General features: G+C 48.2%; 1 protein-coding gene across 3 annotated transcripts in view; it reads right to left on the bottom strand.

Moving 5' to 3' along the window:
• CAPS2 (calcyphosine 2) overlaps window positions 1-22,557 on the bottom strand; it is an 825,864-nt gene that overhangs the window by 659,687 nt on the left and 143,620 nt on the right. For all 3 annotated transcript variants that reach the window (XM_085653843.1, XM_085653845.1, XM_085653844.1), the window contains one exon: window positions 4,419-4,613. In XM_085653843.1, coding sequence (XP_085509969.1) covers window positions 4,419-4,613 — 195 coding nt within the window. The remainder of the gene's footprint in view (window positions 1-4,418; window positions 4,614-22,557) is intronic.

Raw genomic sequence — 22,557 nt, 5'->3', positions numbered from 1 at the left:
TCTTCGAGGAATTTATCTGGAGGGGTGTGGCTGATAGACTCTTGGGACCCACCAAACCTCAAGTTGTTACGCCTGAACCGATTTTCAGGATCCTTTGCCCTTTGTTCCAGGGTTTTGGTGGTCGCGAATAGGTGACGTATGTCAGTCCGGATAATAGTCAAACCATCCTCCAGAGTTAGGACCTGGCCTTCCCCATCTGAGACTCTCCACTCTACATTACGGAGGTCCCGGCGCAGGAGCGAGACATCTGCTTTCACTTCTCGTAATTTGGTTTTCACCGGCAATCGGGAGGTCCAGATTTCTTGCAGGATCATGGAGATATTGATGGCTTCCAGTGACTGTGTGGCTGGGGCACCATCAAGACCCATACTCGGTGGCCACGACTGGGGTGCTGTGTATCTGTCCATCTTTGTCTGCACCCCCCCCAACATTTGAGCCATGTCTCTGCTAGTACAGCAGTGGAGGAACAATATCCTTTGTTGTGTAAAGGGGGCACAGCCCTCGCAGCTCCAGGAGTAAAAGAACGGCCAGTTTCCTTCAATGGGGCTCAGTGAAGCTGCAGGCAATGATAGATCACTCCACTTGAGGGAGAGGAATGGAAAGGGGGAGCTAGTCAAGGCGGCACCTTGCCTGCTTGCACTGTCTGCACCTGTTCTATGACGGGAAGCATGAGTAGCAGGTTCAGTTCATGTCCAACATCCGAGGGGCCCGCTCCATTCCCCCCAGTTCACACTCACTCCAACAATGCCTCTAAGCTGATGCAGTGGGGGAGGGCACGACAAGCACCCAACTGCCCTTCAGTCCAGGAGGGGGGGTGGGGAGGAACAAGTCCACTCCTCCTGCTTGCGCCACCCACTGGCCCAGGGATGGGCAGCATGATCAACAAGAAGGTGTTAGAGGCCGCCACTCCTGAAGGCCCCCACCTCTCCAAGGTCCCCAGAGTCAATTATCCCCACCCTCACCCCCTGGAAAAGGTAGTCCAATATCGAAAGGTCCACACTCCCCTTTCCCTCCGGCACCAAGTGCCATCCATGATCCATGCTCTGTGGCAAGCAGCCTGCCTCAGCCGATTGATCGCCAGGTCCACTGCATAGGTGGGCCGGCTCTCCCTAACTAGGAAAGGAGGATCATAAAGGATGCAGGGGAAGCCCACAGGGCGTAGTAACAATGCACCTACCATCATGCCTAGCTGGGCCACGCCCTCTGATTCAGTTTTAATTGACAGCTGGATGAGAGTTCACAGAGGCTTTGAGTGCATGCTTGGCCTGCCCAACCTAACACGAACAGTCTCAGAAAATAATATTTATTTATCGAGTTTCTATTTGGACCTCACCTTACCACTCCTAGCTCGCCACTCTTTCTCACCGCCTTACCTCCACATCTTTATGCACGTAAGTACTCTCCCTCTCAACTTCACTTATGTCTACCTCAACTCTGCTGCCCAGGTGACCTGTCTCTACCACACCTCTACTTTGCCCTGATGTCTTCACCTTTCTCTATCTCTCTCTGCCATTCTTTGATCCTAACTTTTTAAAGTTTAACGGCATGGTACATGATAGGACAGATTCAAACTTTGCTGTTTTAGAAGGTTGAAAGTCTTAGACATAACCAGATTTTAGCATGTGACCTTTAGGACGTTTGCATATTACTGTAGTGACAATATTATCTTGCTGTTTTAAGAGTGCCAGTTGGGTAAGGACATCTGTTACAGAGATCCAGCAGGCCTTAGGTTAGCATAGTACTAAAAATAGCTCAATTGGTTAATGTACCTGCAACTATGGGAGTTAAATAATCACTCTCAAAATCTACACCACCTTTCTCTACTTCAACTTTCTCTTTTCTTCACCACTCTCTCTGCACCTCACTGCTCTGTTTCCATCTTTCATCCCTGTACCTGCCTTCCATCCACTTCACCATTCTTTCAATCTTATCTCTCTTAACTTCCAGGGGCTGCTCCTCCGCTATGGCAGAGGAGCGTCGCCCCACTGATTTTAAGCAGTGTAAAGTAAAGGAAACATAAAATGATAATAACTTTGAGTTAATATCTTTTTATATTTCCGTGCTGCTTTGCGGGTGGGCGGGGCTGCTCTGCTCTCGGAGCAGGGCAGGGGAAGAGTGGTTTGCCCACTCCTAAGTGCGCATGACTGTTGTGGCGGCCCTCTTGGGCAGCCCAAAACACTAATGCGCACTTTCCCTGTTCTCCGTGCAGGCTGCATTACAGCCTGCATGGAGAACATGCCCAGGCCCCCATTCCCTGACTGAGAGTTGAAACAGGACACTCATACCAATCATAACGCTGCAATGCAGCGTTGTGATTGGTCAGGGAAGTCCGGTTATGCTTCCTGTTTCTCCAGTCCGACGAGGAGAGCAGGAGCAGATTCTGGGGACCCAGCAGGAAGGTTAAGTGTTTTATTTTCTCATTGCACACCCCTTGTCGCCTCCCCACACGTGCCCTCCCCCGAACACGCACCCGGCTCGCCACCCGCAAGCCATGCAAGCTGCCACTGTTTACTTCACTGGTTATCTTTCTCTCCAGCTCTCTATACTTCGCCTCTTCATCGTTTTCTCAACTTCTACCAGTTCACCTCATTCTTTATCTCATCATTTTTATCTATCTCTTTTTCTCTGTACCCCTTCCCTTTCTACCCTTCACCCCGTCTCTCCCTACCTTTTTCTCTGGCGCTACTTTATTTAAATTACCTTTCTTTCTATACCTCTTTTCATGTTGTAGCCTCTGCGTCACCTTTTTATCTTTACCTTGCATTTTTATAATTCAATCATTCTCTCACTACCTCACATTTGTAGTTGTCTACGTCTCTTTGCCTTGACCTCTCTCTAACTCGCATCTCTTTCTACCTAATCTTTCTCAACCCTACTTGTCTATAAACCCCACACAACTCACTTGTTCATTACATTTCCTTCTCTGTTTACAGCTCTAACTCACTCTAAAATCTTACCTTTCTCTCTCTCTCTCTTTACCTACCTACTTCACACTCTTTCTGCCCGCTCGGTTTCTTTGTTTCTAGCTATCATACCTTTCTCTCTTTATCTTTTATCTCTCCCTACCGCACCGAATGCTACCTCATTACTAGTTCTATTCACCTCCATAGTTTTACCGTTCTCTCCGCCGCTCTTTCCTTCTTCTACCTCTCACACCCTTCTCTTTACTCAACAGAGGTGAAGGCCACTGTCTAGCCAGGGAAATGTACACATAGAAAGAAGAGATGAAGGACAATACCGGGGAAGAGAATTAAGGAGAATAATATCAGATTTTAATGTGAATAAAATGGTGAGAATCTTTTAAGTTGTACTTTGATTTTCACTGCTGCAGCAAGAATGTCAATAGTGTAGAGGGACTTCACATGAGATTATCAGTATCTGGCAATTAAAGCTACAATTTCAAAGGCAAGTGCATATTAATTATTCTAGTATTAGGCACACGCCAAGTAACATCAACAAAGTTGCGAGATCAAGAGCATGGTAAGACATTCAATTACACAGAAAGCACTATGGTTACAAGTCAAAAAATCTAGATCCAAGCACAAAAACGAAATGGCTGTATCGATGTTTGTTCAAGCCTTCTTTTGGCACTATCTGGCTGGTGGACAATGGCCAACTTCGACTTTTGGCTCTTTTTGCATGTACCCTTTTATGAACAAAAAACTGTAATGTATAATTTAATATTGTTTGGCATTATAATGGATTGGATTAGCTAAAGATGGTCATAAATTTAAATTGTTCCAAACAGGGGGGTCTAAAATATGTATTGCTTGGGTCTGCTGAAGTATTTAAGCTGGCTATGCCAAAAACACATATATGTGCATTTTGGTGACTTTCCATTTCCTCCTTGTGTCCCGCTTGTCAGACTGCCTGGGTCTAGAGGTGAGAAGGTAAATCTACTAGAATTGACACGTTCGGATTCCTATTTGGTACCCTGTGCCTCAGGCCACGTTTGCTGCTGTACAACGTTTGTAAGTAATAATAGAGAAGTTTTTCTTCTAATGGAGGCCTGCGTTCCTAGGAGAATTACACATGCCTTTCATCTACCCAAAAAACGCCCTAAATGTACAGTACAGGTTCCAATTATAAACGTCCCTCATCAGAGCCTCCTGCGGACTGCAGTAGGGGCTAGCCGCTCATGGGTTAAAGAAGCTCTGCTATATAAGAACAACACGCCCAAATAAAAATATATATATCAATAGACTATCTACTTTGCATTGCACACCTCATGTACGTTTATGTACATAAACACCTCCAGAAAAGGAGCACGGCAAAATATTCGAACCCCCTTACTGTGTACACAATCCTAGCCGTTCTCTTTACTTTTGTGAACAACTCTATAGATGTCCAGCTAGCTTCAAGCTTTAGAAGTCTCAGTATATACGTACGCTACAGTAAACACACTGGACGTCCTTTACCTCTTTCTGAGGTGACTGCCTTCCCGGTGACCGTGGCTTTGGCTGTGAGCTTGCTTTTGTCCGGTCTGCTGCTCTTTGTGTGTACTGCTTGTACCCTTCTTTCATGTCAGCTTCATACTGCTGATACTGCAGTTTGTATTTGTTGGGAGGAGCAGGCAGATTTTCAGGTACTGTTTTCTCTTGCTCGGAAGAAATCTGGAAGGAAACAATCGGGGTTGTAGCGGATAACAATGATATGCAACTTTCAAATCAGGGAAATGACTTCTACTCTAAGCACCATTTTATATTAATGCAATCAATGATGCCTGGCAGAAAATAGACCCGCTCCTTAATTACAGCAGCTACTCGACCGCAATTATTCTTCGGTTTACAAGGTGCCTTTGCTGGAAGCCAATCTGAATATGGATTAAGTAAACTGGAAACAGCCAATTTAAAAACACCTGAAGCATAATACATACTCTGCATAACCGACATTTATTAATGGATAACGTTCATTTGAAATTATGAGCATTAATAAGTGTAACTAATTATTACACAAGTTAAGAGTAATTTAAAAAATGCCTGTGTTTAACACAAGAGATAAAGGGTATAGGTCAATAAATGTTATGAACAACAGTAAAAGCAGAATTGGGAATTTTCCACTGAAGCTGCATGTGAAAGATTGTACTATACCAATTAACCTCTTACTATTTTCTTAACTTATTGTGGATAATATTTAGAAGGACACAATACTAAAGACTCAGTAAGTACGAAAAGCAGACTAAGACGAGCTACGAAACAAAATTAAACAAAGGCGCTTACAAAAACGCTTACAAAAACGCATGTGATATATCCATTTATTTCTGAAATGATGGGAAGTTGGGGGCATTTCAAGTGTGTCTAGGTAAGAAATTCCAAGGAATTGCGCTTCGAACCTAGACTCTCTGAACACCATTGAGCGGGATCAGAGGACACAGGCGGCCAAGAGAATCTCTAGAAATGTTCATAATGCCAGTATAATAAACTCACAGTAAACGAGAGCAGCGAGTCAGCCCACCCTTCTCGAGGACCTGGGAGATTATTAACCCTCGAAAATGTAGAAAGCCAGTCGGGCCAAAATAACCTTTTTCCCATATATGTTGGATAATACCCATAGGTTTAGGTTTTACAGGTAGTGTTGAAGGAGAGCAATATTTCCATACTGCAGTATCGTTTTTCTGAAAAACGTATCCCTCGTAGAGTTATTGGCTGTCAAGGGACAGACACTAGTGCCGCATCTGAACCTGTGTCTAACTAGTAGTGTGTCAGGAGAAATACAAATAAAATGAACATTTTGTCTTAAAGTAGGCCCATTATGATTTCTCTGCCACTTATGAACACATCACAATTCCTGTGTCAAAAAAGAAAATACCATCGGAATTGCTAATAAAACATGCCAGGCTGTTGTCGTAATATGCCATGTGCCTTTAATATTAAGGTGCTGCTGAAATGACCCGGGATGCTACAATTAAGTGTGGTGCTTTAAACGTCAACCTATGATTGTGCTGTCCATATAGGTCAGTATGCCTCTCTAACAGGCCTGATTCTACTGAGGCATGTCCACAGATGAGGTGTGCTGATCAATATTCCAGTGGTGATGTTTGCGAAGGCCTGCGTCTTCTAGAGAGAGCTATTCAAGCCCACGCCCTTGTACAACTCTTAGGTACAGGTAGCCACTGGAGGCTTCTTATGGGAGTTGGCACTGAAAAGAAGACAGAGAGGTTCTAAAAGAGTCCCAACTCCTCCTTGGTATCTAGTGAGACATCCATGATGCAAGTCCAGCAGTTCTACCACTGAGCGGAGGCTAAGCAGCTAGTTTAGCCTCGTGATAGCTACACAAGTTAAAAATTAGGTCAAAATCAATCCCAGCGGTCCATCTTGTCACATGAATATCTTAAGCTAAGCAACAGGTTAAATGATCTTTCTTGAATGTTCCTATATACCTGTGCATTGTTAGAGATAAATGTTATAAAAATGTAAATTTACTAAGGAGTAGCTTCCTAAAAATAATAGAACTAAGTTATTTTTCACGAAACCTCTTGTACTGGTAGTCCATTAATCCACCTTTGTCCAGGCTCATGATTTGTCATGAGTCACAGGAGAAGCACCAGGACATTTCTTGCCCATAAAAGGTCATCTTTCCATGGGATTAATTTGCATGTGTCATTCTAGTCCTGCCCATTTACTCACCAATCAGCATCTATACACAGTGTTCTTGTTTTTGCATACACCTATATAGTCCAGACTAATAAGGGAAAGGTTCATATGAAGCAAGAAGAACTGCGGGGGCGTGGCTTGGACGCCGATGAGGACGGTCGTGTGAGCTGAGAGCTCTGCGCCAACCCTTCTGATTATCCTGCAATAAGCGGCGGATTGCCGCACCGGTGACCCGGGGGTCCCCTGGAGGTGGGGGTCTACGCTGAGAGACATCGAGGGTTCCACTGCCCCCGGACACCGTATGCGCACTCCAAGAAGGAGGAGGTTTGATCGGCTTAATGATAAAATGGCGGCCATCTCCCTGAGCCGATCAGTAGGGTGCGACCTGGAAACGACGAGAGCCTGAGACTGGAAGGAGCGTGCGCTTCCCCTTGCGGGCGGCGTAGACCGGACCCCTGCGGTGAGCCCCGGTTCTCCCCCCCCGCATGCCGAAAAGTGGGTGTAGCGGATTGCACGGATGCGGCTCGTAAATGCTCCTGAATGCACCTGGCTCTAGCGGTGAGAAGAACTGTGGTGGGGTGCCTCGGGGACGGCCGTACAGCCCTGACATTGGACCAAGGAGGACGAACGACTGCCCCGGCGCCTGTAGCGGTACTTTGTTGTGCTGCCGTCGGACGCCGCCTTGGGTGAGGTGCGAGCAGGAGTCGTAGGGAGAGGCGCGCCTCCCCCCCCCAAAAGCGGTGAAAGCTGAACGCCTGCAGAGAGGCCCGGCGGCGGGGGCACATAGGGCTGACGTGTGCGTAAATGAGGACAGCCGCATAACATTGGGACGCTGAGGTGCTGCACTACCATCGGGGGTAAGATCGGCCCCTAAACGACTACAGGTGGCTGGAGGTGCCGCTGCCTGCTGACTGGGGCGTTAGAGCTGCCTGCGGAGTGGCTCTGCATTGAGTCACACCCGGGAGGAGAACCCAGCGAAGCGCTAAGAAACCCTGGCTGCGGGACTGCGAGGAACTGTTCAGGCCAATGGAGGTCTGGCCGCTGATTTACACTGGGGTTTAGCCGAGTGCCCCAGTTGGGAGACCCTGTGACAGCGAGGCCGCTTTGAGCCCGGAGATCATCCTTTAGCGCCAGTGGTGAGTACTGGAGGCGGCGCAGTTGCCCAGCGGCTGACTCAGAGGTCCTAGGCCTGAGGACATGGACTGCTGAACGCGCTGCGGAGCAGCGTAGAGTGGTGCCATTGATGTGCTCTTGAACTGGGCTTGCAGTGGTTGCTGGATGACTGTGTGCTGGTGCCTGTTGCATGCAGACTGGCTTTCAAAGATAAGGGCATGGAGTGCTCCATTGGACCATTTGGGGCTTGAGCACCGCAATCCAGGCCTTAGGGGCGCTGGTGGGACTGGAACATCTGCGCTTGGGGACTGGATGACTTACTGGAAAGAAGTCTACTCCGTGGGGGCCCCCTGAAGGTAATGAAAGCGTAGACGGTACCTCCAGAAGCGTGATGGCCAACAGGGGCAAGAGACTTGTCGTGTCTGCGTGTTGGACAGCTGAGAAGACTCGCGTTGTTGAAACACAGGAGGTGCGGGATGATGTGACTAGGACTGGGGTCTCGAAAGATTCGCAATCATGGGGAAACCGCGCGGCCGGCAGGGGGGAGCGCACCCGGAACCAGCAAACGAATCGGCGGAGCAGAGAACGCAAGTCGTGGCTGACTCGCATCCTGAGGGACTGATGCAGCAGCAGGTGGACCAGATCCTCCGAGCTATCACGGACACGAAAGAAGTGCTTCAACAGGACATTGCTCAGGTGTCATTGGGACTGGGGCTCCTGCGGGCTGACCATGCAAAGCTCATAGACCGGGTGAAGCAGGCTGGGACTACGTTGGAGGTCTTAGAACCATCTCAGAAAGCATTGGATGTTCAAATGGGTGATGTCACTCGGAGGCTTCAAGCGTTAGAGAAGGGGGCCGAGGACGCCGAACGACGTAATAGGCGGAACAACGTACGAGTGGTGGGCCTACCAGAAGGAGTCGAAGGAGACAGTATGATAGACTATCTGGAACAGTGGCTGCGCACTGAGGTTTCTCCAGAGGGCCGGACGCCGTTCTATACTCTGGAGCGAGCACACAGGGTGCCTGCCCGCCCGCTGCCCCTGGGAGACCGCCCAGGCCTGTGGTGGCCCAACTGCTCCACTATAAGGACAGAGACCTCCGGTTGCATAAAGCACGCAAGGCTTGCCCAAATAAAGTGGACAATAGCAACGTATCGCTATTACCGGATTACACTTTTGAGGTACAGTGCCATCGAGCCTCGTTCCTGGCGGTCAAGAAGGCCCTCCGGGACGAAGGCATTCAATACTCCCTGATGTTCCCGGCACGGCTGCGGATATCATTAGATGGCAAAACGATCTTTCATAATGATCCCGATGAGACATGGAGTTGGTTGGAATCCTACTGAGAGACGGACGGCGGAGGCTCCGCAACTGCGCCGTGTGAGGTGCTCCAGGAGAAGACGCCCTGAGACACAGAGGCTCACCACTACTCAGACGGAGAGGGAAAGGTCGGCAGTGATGCAGGCCGTGACAGAGATCTCGCATGCACAACGCTGTTGAGACGGACGGATTCCGAAAGGGGATCTGCAGGGACAGATTCTGATGGAACAGATGTGGGGAGTTATTCTGCCTCACATCACTCCGGGGACAGCAAATGAGATCGTAGATGCCTGAACTTATGCAGTGACTAGTAAGAGGGGTTGGCTGATCCTGGTGGTGTTGTCCTTGGGGGAAGGTGTGGGGAGACACTAACTGATTTATTAGGCTAGATGGGGGATCGCTCAAGATGTGTGGGTGCCCGCTTTCCGTGGGGGCCCTCCCGGGGGGGGGGGGGGGTGGAGGTTCCTTTATAGTGGGGTTTGGCGCCTGAGTGTGGTGAGGCAGCAGACCAGTTCTTCTTGGTGTTGGGCTTCCCCCCTTAGTTTCGCTTTTAGAGCGACTCTCTGGTAGCTACCAGAGGGACTACAAGTGGACTGTTTGGATGGGTACTAGCTGTTTAGACCCTGTTCTGGGGAGGGGTGTTGAGGGGATTTCGGGTGTTGTTGTTTTTGGGGTAGTTAATACCACTGGTGCGCCAATACAGAGAGTGCAGCTGAGGTAAGAGGACAGGTTGCATAATGGGACCATTACCCGAGTTAAAATGTATTGCGTGGAATGTACGGGGGGTACATACGATGATGAGACGCCACAGTCACCTGTTAGAAGCGCTCACTTCACGCGCTGACACAGCCCTCCTCGACCCTCCCTGATACAGCGACCAGCGCTGAGACAGGGAAACGCCCAAGGCGGTAACCACGCCCACCGCGAGGCCACGCCCACTCACAACCAGTACAAATGTGCCGGCCATACCAGCGCAGCGGACGAGCGCAGCGGGAGCGCCGTTTGCGCGCCGAAGGCGCGCCTAAGGCAAGCCCGTCTGCGCCCGTCCGCGCACGACCGGGCATAGGGCCAGAACCCCTGCCGAAAACTACCGACCCTAAGGTAAGCTACTCACGGCGAGAGCTACTTAGCCTTAGACCCCCAGCCCCCTCCTGTGAATTTACCCACGATTTAGATGGACCATTCATTCGCTGCCCCATATGCAAACCACTCCACCTCAAACTTCCCATAAAACCCCGCATACCTGCCTCCCTCAAACTCGCCTTACTAAACTGTCGCTCGCTTCCCAAACATGCAACGCAAATCAACCATCTGATAGAGGACTTCGAGATAGACATCCTCTTCCTCACGGAAACTTGGCTTTCCATACATTCGCAATCAGATATGGCACTAGCCACCCCACCAGGCTTCCTCATCCAGTCCCTACCCCGTCCCCTAGGTAGAGGCGGTGGGGTCGCCATTATTCATCGGGACTATCTCCACTGTATAACCAGCGACGCACAGATCCCCGACTCTGAAAGCTTTCAGTTTACCATCAAACTCGACCCGACCAACTCACTTACAGGAGTCCTTGTGTACCGCCCCCCCGGCCCACCGGGCCCTTTCGCTAGCTCCCTCCTGGACACTGTAACAGATCAGGCCCACTCCCTATCAAACTTCATGATAGTAGGTGACCTAAACATCCATCTCGATGACCCTGCAGATCTGGTAGCCACTGACCTGATTTCCGATCTGGCGGCACTCGACATTCGCCTCCTTAACTCCGGAGCGACCCACATTAAGGGTCACCTCCTGGACCCAGTGTTTACCAGCTCCCCTTTGGTACAAGTGAAGGTGGCCCTCCCCCTCCCTTGGACAGATCACTTCCTGGTCCCCTTCCAACTTCCAGGATTATTCAGGAAACCACGTAAACCACCTACCTACATCAGGGACAGGACCTGGTCCAGACTCCCCACAGAAGAATGGGCAAGGATCCTTAAAACAACTATCCCTGCATGCGCAGAAGACCCGACTTTCTCCGACATAAAATTTAGAGAGTGGATCACCACCACCCTGAACACAGTACTCCCACTGAGAACTAGGGAGGATAAAAACGGTCAACCCGGTTCTGCCCCATGGTACACCTCGGACCTCCAGCTACTTCGCAAAAATTGCAAAAAAGCCGAACGGCTTTGGAGGAAAGACTGGCAGCACGCCAGCAAGGATGCATACCATAACACCGTCAGACTTTATAAAAAGGCCATTAAGCTCGCTAAAGCTTCCCACTATGACGCACGGATTAAAGAATCCTCCAACTCCGCTAGGGAATCCTTCTTAATAGTAAAGGAGCTGCTGAAAGTACCCAACACCCCTCTCTCCACCACCCCCCGGGTCGACCGAAGTAATGAACTTGCCTCATACTTCAATGACAAAATCTCCCGCATCCTGGTTTCCCTTCCCCCGCCCGGCCCTCCCAGCCACCTGGCCAGCCGCGCATCCCCCGGCCCGAGCAAAAGCAACCCTCGCCACCCCACACTTACCACATTCCGGCCAGTAACCTGCACAGAGGTTGAACGAACCTGGACTAAAATGAAAAGCGGATCCCCTCTGGACCCGGCACCCATCAGATTCCTGAAAACCGTGGCCCCTGTCATCGTTCCCACGGTCACAGAGCTCATTAACAGCTCGCTGGCTCAGGGATCTGTTCCCGACAGCTGGAAAAGTGCTGTGGTGAAGGCACTTTTAAAAAAATCCCAGCTCGACCCAGCGGATATGTCAAACTATCGGCCAATATCACTACTTCCCGGAATCAGTAAGGTAGCCGAGAAATTGGTCAACGAACAATTATCCCAGTTCCTTGAGACCAATAACGCATTACGACAATCCCAGACTGGATTCCGCCCGGGCCATGGCACAGACACCGCCCTTCTTGCCGTTATCGAGGAAGCAAGGCGCATCCTGGATTCAGGAGGGTCAGTGGCAGTGATCCTCCTGGATCTCAGCGCAGCCTTCGACACGGTTAACCACCGTGTCCTTCTTCATCGACTCGCGACAGCAGGGCTCTCCGGGACGGCCCTTGGCTGGATTGAATCCTTCCTCACTGGACGCACGTTCCAGGTTTGGGACGACAATCACCACTCGTCCATCCTCCCCCTCACAAGCGGGGTCCCTCAGGGCTCCTCCCTGAGCCCGACGCTTTTTAATGCATATATGGCCCCCCTTGAGGACGTGGTAACACCATTTAACATCAAAATAATAAACTACGCTGATGACACTCAACTGGTCGTCTCCTTATCACAACTTATCGACCACCCAGAGAATCTGACCAACTGTCTTACAGAAATCTACAGCTGGATGAGTGACTCATCATTAAAATTAAATGGGTCAAAGACGGAAGTGATGCTCCTGGGGAAACAATGGACGACCATACCCCCAGCAATCTGTCCCGACGTGTTTGGAGAAACCCCCCTCCCGAAGCGTGAAGTCAAGACCCTCGGCGTATGGCTCGAACCAGAACTCACCTTGAAGACGCAAGCAACCAAAACCTCAGGTACCTGTTTCGGGCTCATGCGCACGACCCGCAAGATTCTCCCCCTACTGCCTTCTGCTTCCAGGAAACTACTCATCCAGGGACTAGTATTGTCCCACTTGGACTATAGCAATATAGTCTACCTGGGAGCCCCTGAAGCCACCCTGGCGAAACTGCAGCGGACACAGAACGCTGCAGCACGTCTGATAACCAACCTTCCCTCTAGAGCGTCTGCCAGACCTGCACTCAAGGCCCTGCACTGGCTCCCTGTGCGCCAAAGGGTGCAGTTCAAAGCCATGTGCATGTCACATAAGCTGATCAACGGATCTGGTCCCGCGATCCTCAGCAGCATGATCACGCCCTACAAAGCACCCAGATCCTTACGATCTGAGAATGAGCATTTGGCCAGCGTTCCCAGATTCAAAAAGGCACGTACAGGAGGACGACGCTTCTCTGTCCAAGCAGCCATTGGATGGAACGCCCTACCACGCTCCCTCAGACTCGAACCCCACTATTTGGCATTTCGTAAAAAATTGAAAACACACCTATTCCCTAATTAATCCTCCCTACTCCTTCCTCCCCCTCAACTGGATTATAACTTTTATAGCGCGGGGATGCCCTTGGGTCACCAGGCGCTTTATAAATCGCTATAATAATAATAATACAGGGTTCATGCTTATCTGGTGCGTAGAGGGGTGCAGATAGCTTTTCTCCAAGAAACCCATATGGACCGAGTTGAGGGCCAGGCTCTACAGCGCCGTTGGAGGGGGCAGCTTTTTTATACAACGTATTCTGCTTTTGCCAGGGGTGCCCTGATTTGGGTGAGAGAGGGGGTTCCTTTTCAGCAGACCCAGCAACTAGTCGATCCCGAAGGGAGGTATGTAGCTGTCATGGGAACATTGGACGGGAGGGATGTGACGTTGTGCAGTGTGTATGCCCCTAATGTAAAACAGAAATCCTATTTTGCTAAACTGTCAGGGAACCTGGCGTCCTTCCTGACCGGTTCAGTGCTACTGGGGGGTGATTTTAACTCTGTCACGGATACTGAGCTGGATAGGTCGCACCCGCCACTGCCCCAGGCGCCTGTACACAAGCTTTAAAAAATCAGGAGGGATTGGCAGGCCAAGTGGGGTCTGATAGACACATGGCGCGCGCAGCATATAGGAGAACGGGACTACTCTTATTATTCTTCCCTGCATGATTTACATGTGAGGCTGGATGCGGTGTTGTGCTCCCCAGATGTTCATGCATTGGTACGCTGTAGTGAGCATCTGGCAAGGACAATATCAGACCATAACCCACTGCTCCTACTGTTGAAGTGGTCTCGGGAACGGCCTGCTATCCCCACCTGGCGTTTGCGCCCGGAATCCTTGGAGGACTCGGTGTTTCGTGCTGAGGTGCGGGAGGGGATAGAGCATTGTTTCCTCGAGAATGAGGGGATGGCATCGACCCTAGGTCTGGAATGGGATGCCTTTAAAGTGGTAATACGGGGCTTATGTATCACTAAAATGACAGGGATGCGGAAAACGCTTTTGCAGGATATAGAAAGGGAGGAACAGCGGTTGCGTCGAGCGGAGAGGGCCCACCCTGGGAATCCGAGAATGCAGGATGAGGTTGTAGCTGCAAGAGAGGAAGTGGCGACGCGAGTAGAGAGGTTACGCTGCTTTGATCATAAGGAGTATTTGGTACAGGCGCACGCGGAGAGAGATAAGGTGGGCTCTCTCCTGGCGTGGCTGGCGAGTCCGGCTCCGAGGGGCACACCCATCCTGGCTTTGACCACCTCGACAGGGGTACCAAAATATAAACAGCGAGGGATTAATGGGTTGTTTCTGGCATATTATGCGGAGCTATATGAAAGTAAGTTGCAGGATACAAAAGATGGATTGAGTGAGTTTCTAGCTGGGGTACGATTGCCACGCCTCGAGGAGGACCAGGGGGAACTGCTGGGACAGGAGATCACGGAGGGAGAAATACGCAGTGCGATAAAACTTATGGCGTGCAAACAAAACCCCGGGGGCGGATGGATTGCCGATAGAATTTTACTCTGCATATATTGATATCCTGGCCCCCAAGCTTCGGGCGGTATACCGAGATGCCAAGGAAATGGGGAGATTGCCGGTTTCTACTCAAGAGACTATCATTATCCCGCTGCTGAAACCGGGGAGGGACTCACTGTCTAGATCGGCATATCGCCCGTTGTCAATGTTGATGACGGATTACAAGATTTTAAGTAGGATTCTTGCGACCCGGCTTCTTCCCTATATGACGCACCTGGTCCATAGCGACCAGGCGGGCTTCATCCTAAAGCGAACCATTGCGACCAACGTGCGACGACTTTTACGGATTTTAGGAGAGGACCATAGCGATACATGTGATGCAGCAGTTCCCTCTGTTGATATTGAGAAGGCGTTTGACAGCTTAGAATGGCCGTATTTGTACCGAGTCCTTCATGCGTTTGGACTTGGAGAATCTTTCGTAGGGTGGACGGAGCTTCTATATAGATCAGCAACGGCGCGTGTGCGGACGGGTGTGACGCTGTCTTCGACTTGCCAGATTGGGCGGGGCACACAACAGGGATGCCCGCTCTCTCCATTATTGTTTGCCTTGGCCATTGAGCCTCTGGCCTCCCATGCTCGGTTGGGGAGACATTACACTGGCTTATATCTTCGAGGGGGCCTGCAATTTATCTCCCCCTATGCGGATGATTTATTAATGTTTCTCGCGAACACATCGGTGGCTCTAGAGGGCGCGAGGCACTTGCTCCATATGTTTGGACAATATTCAGGGTTGAGGGTGAACTGGGATAAGACTTGCTTATTTCCGGTTCTGCCGACTGCGAGGAACCCTCCCAAGCTGGCGGGTGTTCGCTGGGAGCCCCATTGTTTGCCTTATTTAGGCACTAACATTTACCACGCCCCGAGGATATATTGGAGGGTAATCTGGGCCAGGCCATACGCGGACTTAAGGGCAGTATGGCGTTCTGGAGTACGTTGCCATTATCGTAGCAGGGCGGGTGGCACTCCTGAAGATGGTAGCGCTACCGCGGTTATTGTATTACTTTCGGGCATTGCCGATTTGGGTGTCGGGCTCAGTCTTTCGACAGCTCCGCTCTATGGCTGGTGGGTTTCTTTGGGGGACGGGCAGGAGACGGGTTGCAATGGCTACAATGATATGACCGAGAGCGGATGGGGGTATGGCAGTGCCAGATTTTGAGTGGTACTATTTGGCGGCCCAGTTGCAGTGGCTCACGCAGGCCGTGGCGAGGGAGTTCCGGGGCCCAGAGGGTCGTTGGGTCCCAAGTTATATCTTATCCTTCATAGTGCTGCAGCAGAAGATGCGGTTCGAACTGTTCACGGCTGAGGAACGGACGATGAGGATGTGCTGGAACCAGAGCCAGCGTCGGGCTGGATTCGCTCGACCACGTGCCCCGGAGATACCGTTGGGTATGTGTACGGCCTTCCCGCATGGAGTGGACTGGATGGCACTGGCAAATTGGAAGGACCTGGGGATACAAGTGTTCGGAGACCTCTATGAAAACGAAAACCAGTTGTCTTTCCAGGGCCTGCAGCATAGATATGACCTCCCATGAGGGGATTATTTGCTGCACTCAGCGCTTATTGCCGCAATCCAGCGCTATTGGAGGACGGGATTGTCAGAACCGCGAACCTCAATGGCGTGCCAGTCCGTAGTAATGGCTGCGGGGACTTTTAAGGCCATAACGTGCCTATACCGGCGAATGTTGACAGAGAACTTGGAACCGTTGCGAGCATTGCAAGGGAAGTGGGAAGTGGACCTTGGCAGGGAAATTCCTGAAAAGACGTGGGCTCAGTTGGTTAGGAGGGCCTGGAAGAGCACGAAGAATGCCAGGTTTCAATTGAGGAATTGTTATGTTCATCATAGAGCATATCTAACGCCTGCAAGGCTTAACCAATATTTCGAGGCGGCGGAGGCTCAGTGTCCGCGGTGTGATTTGGAGAGGGCGGACTTCCTGCATATGATGTGGGGATGTACGAGCTTGGTAACATATTGGGAGGAAGTGCTGGATCTCTTAAGCAACATCACTGACCGGACGCTAGAATTAGAACTGGGTACTTGTCTACTGCATTGATTCCCGCACACTGCTAAAACGAAAGTGACCAGCAAATTCCTCGACTTGGGCCTTGTATTAGCCAAACGGGAGCTCACTATGCATTGGAAGTCACGTAGGGGACCTAGCATGGGGAGATGGTGGGCGGAATTACTTAAATGGGCGAAGGCATACTTAGATTACAGCAAGCCTTACGCACAAATAACGAAAAAGCACACGATGCGGCGAGGGTGTGGGAGGCCCTAGTTGCAGCACTCCAAGCTCCAGACACTGACTCGGAGGAGGGCTCAATTTTAGAGGGTCGGGGGGCTCCAACTACCGCACTGGAGCAAGATGTATGAACCACTACAGGCAAATGGTAGTGAAGGTAACTTTGGATTAAATACCCCCAATACTGTATTAATAATGCTTAACACTGTTATCGTACTAACCTTGTAAGCATCTTATTGGTCATAATGTAAGAATTTTGTAGGCGCACTGGTGGTGGCGGAAGAGGGTGAGGGGTGGAGGGTATCGAGGGAAGCGGCTTGAAATATAAGGTATCGGAGACGAGTTGTTGTTTAACTGATGCTGCTTCTGTCACTGTTGGTTGAAAATAAATAAAATAAATAAACAGAAAATAAAAATAAAAAAATGAAGCGAGAAGAACTGCATAACTATCAGCAAATGAGTCTCTATTGTGAATAGATTGCACTTACTGGTATGTCCACTCCCTCTTTCTCGGACGCTGAGGAAGACTGAAGAATATGACAATTTGTAAGAAAGGAAGACACTCTTATTTTATCAGCCACTACAGCCGAGCTAAATACTTTTCGTGGCAGACTGTGGCCAAGGCTTGTAAAACACAGTGTGGACATTCATGGTAGTAACAGAATGCAAGTCAAGGAGACCATGCAGCTGCGTTGCAGATTAGTCGAAGGGGGCATATTGCAAGAACTTAATAGATGCTGTATTGGGCCTCACATCTTGCACATAAATGCTAGCTTTCCGGGGAAAGCAGATGATCAATTCATTCTGTAACATTCAGAATTTCTAAGAACACACAATGAACACCAACTGACTTGGAGTCCTGTTTCCCACTATATGAGCCAAATTACATGACAAAAACACTGTCAGAGGACAATGGGTTTTTGGTCTTATCCAGGAAAAACACCAGACACCTTCTGATACTCGGGGCACACGCCATTATCTCAGCTTAATAGCTGTGGAAAGAGGAGACTAGCACAATTTCCTAGTTCAATTTTATTTTCATTACCCGCTGTGACAATATACCCATCTACCATCTGCTAAACTGGAGCAAACATTTTGAGATTATATTTGCTAATCAAAGACAAAGTGCTGTAGCAGTGATCAAACTGTGAAAACAGGCGTTACAGACGCTGCTTATCCAAGACTTGAAAGCAGAACCGATCTTTGGTCCTAGATTCATGGCTAGTTAATGAGCCTATTCTGGGCCTCTGACACTTCAGTGGCTGGGTGACCTCGGCATTAGACTCTATTGCACCAGATAAGAAATGTCTGGGGATGGGGACGATTCCATTCTTCCATCCCTTGGTGTAATGAATCACTTGCCTAGCTAAAACGGAGCTGCATGTGACGAGTATTTGTGGCTGTCTGACTATTCAACAGCTGCTAAGGGTTTTAAGAACTATAACAAGGAAGTAAAAAAACAGTACTTATTATTTTGCGACATATTACTGAAGACAACTTTTCTCTAAGAAGTCTTTAACATTCTTCTCACGTAGATGTTGTTCATCTACTGTCTCGACAAAATGTGTGCTGCCTTCTTTTTTATTGATAGATTAAACGTATTAAGAACTCATTTGTATCCATTAAGGTAATATATTCAGACGGTCGTCGGCACTATCAGTTATATGCAGACTTTCTGTTCATAACTTCAGAGAATTTTAAATTGATCAAATCAGGCTCTCCACTTGACCTTTGCCCTTTGCCCTGTGCACAATATCATCTAGCAATGAACTAGCTGAAAAAGCCTCAGCAGACCCGGTCACTCTCTGGAGTAACAGGCATATCTCTTAGATACCTTTTTATAGCAAAAATTACAGAAAAAGTGGTAATTCAACAACTGTCCTTATTCATCGTCACTAATGAGATTTTAGATCATATCCAGACAGGGTTCAGCCTTCATCGTAGGACTGAGACGTCTTTACATACTATGAACAATGAGTTTAGGTTCATCATGAACCAAAACTGGATAACATGTTTCCTGACCGATCGCACATAAGCGGTTTCTCTTCTTCACTGTCATTCAATGACCAAAACAGTGAAATGTGGTGCGCCACAAGATTCCCTAAGCTCAAATGTATGTGTCACCTCTAGCTGGCATGATTACATCTTTTGGTATCTCGATTGTGTCATAAGAACATAGGACATATCATTTTAAGACTGGATGGAAACCGGCGAAAACGCAATTTTCATAAGTGCTTACAAGAGGTTGCCCAGTGGATGAGCCACAAATTTCAAACACTGATTTTGGATGAAAGAAATTCATGTGGTTGAGGGGCACACGTTCTTTTTAGGGCATAAGTACAACAGATTAATAAATCGTCGACCTGTTTCTTTTCCTTCAAAAGTTTGATAAAATCTCTCATTCGGCATCCATCGTACTGTCAGTTTTCCATACATTTGGTAATTAGTTCTCGTCTGCATTACTTTAATTTCCTCTGTTTATGGCTTCCACTTTATCTGCTTAATAGCAGACAGTTAATTCAGAACACTGACACTCGGTTGTTAGTCGCTGTTCCACATTCCATGCCAATTTCTGGCCATTTGACTCAGCTTCATGGACTTCCAGTGGCTAAAGATAACTTTTTTTTAACTATATATGTACTTGCCACTAAAACCATTTATCACAATGGCATTTTCTTCGGTATCTTTTGACTCCATATATACCTCCACGAGATTTGAGGTCAATCAATGCTAATCATTTTATTGTATCCAGGACCAAAAATGCACACTACAGTTGCAGAGCCTTATCTTTTCTTGTAGTTAAGGACTGGGACTCACTTCCTTCCCATCTGTGTTTTTTAAACTTTAAAAGACTGGCTCCTTCTCTTGGTAACCCTGTCCTCTGGCAATCCTATAACTGCTGCGGCATGTGTTATGTTATAGTTTTTTTTTAAAGTGCATAGCTACCCGGACGTTTCCCAGCGTTGAGAGCGAAATACAGTGCATAGAGAAGTGGGATGATTTAGTGGTACTGGTGAAAGATCCAAGTCTTCAGCATTTTTCTGAAGTTTGATTCCACTTCCAGGAATCTTAGTTTGCATGGTAGGGTGTTTCATAGCTCAGAAGCCAGATGTTAAGAAGATCTACCTCCCCATCTAGTTCTTTTGATTCTGGTGGTTCTTAACTGGCGCTCAGAGTCAGACCTTAAATGTCTGTTGGGAACAGATAGCACTATCAAGTCTCTCATTTTCTGGGGACCTCTATTATTAATGGCTTTATGTGTCAGGCATAGTGCGTTGAATTTTATTCTAACCTCAATCGGTGACCAGTGGAGTGCTTTGAGATGTTTTCCGACTGGTTCCTGAATTGGCAAATTACACAGCAGTCTAACTGCGGCATTCTGCACAATTTGAAGTCGTTTAGTAACATATTTTGGGGCCCCTAAGTAGAGGGAGTTTCCATAATCAAGGCATGAGGTTACCAATGCATGTATTACTGTTTTCCTTAAATGGGTACGAATCAGCTCCAGAACCTTACGGAGCATTCTACATAGGCCAAAATAGGACCCTGCTAACTTCCTTGTTTGAACCTCCATTGGTAATTCCTTATCCATCCAGAATCCGAGGTTTTTGATCGAGGAACATGGGACTGGCGACTTGCCCAAGCAGCTTGGCCAGCTAGACAGAGATCTAGGGACCGCTTTGTTTTCAAGGATCATTAGCTCCATCTTGTCTCCATTCAGCTTAAGACGACTGTTTGTCATCTACTCTACTACTCTTTCCAGGCACGTCGCTAGTTGGTCAGATTCCATCTTGGTGCTAGAATCAAATGAGACTACCAGCTGTGTGTCATCTGCTTACGCAACCATGGAGATGCCAAACTCCTGTACTAGGTCAGCCAATTGCGGCATACAGATATTGAAGAGTAGGCCTGAGCGAGGAGCACGGTGGTACCCCGCAGGTCAGTGCCATTTTATTTGAAAGAAAGCTAGGTTCCATGACCAGAAAAAATCTGCCCTTCAAGAAAGATACCAGCCAATACAAAGCTTTATCCTGTATACCGCTTTGTCTGAGTCTGTTTTGTAAGATGCGGTGATCCACGGTGTCAAATGCCACACTTAGATCTAAGAGTAGTATGGCGGCAGAGTTCCCTTGATCAAGAGTATTTTTTAATTCTTCTGAGACTACCAAAAGAGCCGATTCCGTGCAGAGCACGAAAGCCCATCTGCGTGGGGTGGAGGTTACGGGTTGTTTTCCAAGTACTCAGATAGTGCTCCATTTACATGTTTCTCTATCAGCTTACCAATGAAGGGTTAAAGTGAGATAGGCCGATTATTAGTAGGTTGCGTAGAGTCCAAACTGTTTTTATTCTCTTTTTTAATAGTGGTCTGATAATTGCATGTTTCCATGGGATCGGGACTTCTGCTGCCTCTAAGGACTGATTAAGTATTTCCACTATTGATGGGCTCACCTCCTCAGAGACTTTATGAAGTATATGTGGTGGAGCAGGGTCTAGTGGGATCCCGATTTGATATTGACCATAAGAGTTCGTACCTTATTTTTATTAACAAGTGGAAACTGATTGAGGGCAGGTGTGTTAAGGACGCGGACATGGACCCTTTCCTGACTTGTTACTGACCCTGTTCCTCTGTGAAGGGAGCTATAGATATCCATGACTTTTTTGTGAAAGAAGGTAGCCAGGTTATTATATTTTTTCTCCGAGGACTGAGAGGTGAGATTATCATCATTTAAAGTTAAGGATTTCACTACTTTAAACCGTTCCTTGGGGGAGTTCTGAGTCTGACTGATATTGTTTAAAAAAAAATTCACCTGGTCTTCTTTAATGTTGTCATGAGAAGACCTGATAGCCACCTTATAACTAGCTCCTAGATGCAGATCAAAGTCCTTCCTCCATTTCCTTCCCAACTTTTTACAATTCTTTTATGAGAACCCTACATAAGCATTAAACCAGGGAGCCCTTTTGCCCTTCATTTTTGGCTTAAGGATCGTTTTCAGGGTCACAATATCTAATGAGTGGTTGATTCAGCTTTCCCAGTTCTATATGCTTTCTCTATATTTCCCTTTAAATTAGGAGCAGAGGATTTCATAGTTTTCCCTCCAGGCTTCCGGGTTAAGCTTTGCCCAGTTCCTTGATAGTTTAGTGATATAGGATGATGATTTTTTATCTGCACTCCCTTATTAAGTAATGCAAGGGGAATAAAGTAGTGGTCTGACCACGGCATAGGTATTGGGGAGGATACAGAAATTTCGGGATCATTAGAAATTAAACGGGTCAAGTATGTGACCTTGATAGGAGTAGCAGAGGTAATAAATTGAGTTAGCTGTAATCCCTCAATTTTCTGTAACAACCTTTTGACATGCTGGAGATTCGTTTCATCCAAATGAATATTTAAATCCCAGAGGATACTAGTATGAGATTTCCTCACTATTAACCTGAGCCAAAGTGTCTATTAGGATATCCAGGAACTCAGCACAAGGCCCTGGGAGCCTATAAACTAGCAAGCCTGAGAGGGTAGATGTTGGAGTACAAGTGATAGTGAAATGAGAGCTTTCACAATCTAATATAGGGAGGGGGCTCCCTCATCTCTTGCCAGGATCAGGATACCGCCTTCCACCTTTCTCATGCGATCCTGTCTACATATCTGGAACCCTGGAGGAAGGGCCATTAAGATATCTGGGATGGAGCAGTTGTTGAGCCAGTGTTCTGTAATAAACAAAACATCTAGG

This window comes from Triturus cristatus, chromosome 4_1, assembly GCF_964204655.1.
Source record: "Triturus cristatus chromosome 4_1, aTriCri1.1, whole genome shotgun sequence".
NCBI classification, from domain to species: domain Eukaryota; kingdom Metazoa; phylum Chordata; class Amphibia; order Caudata; family Salamandridae; genus Triturus; species Triturus cristatus.
This window is presented reverse-complemented; position numbering and strand designations above follow the sequence as displayed.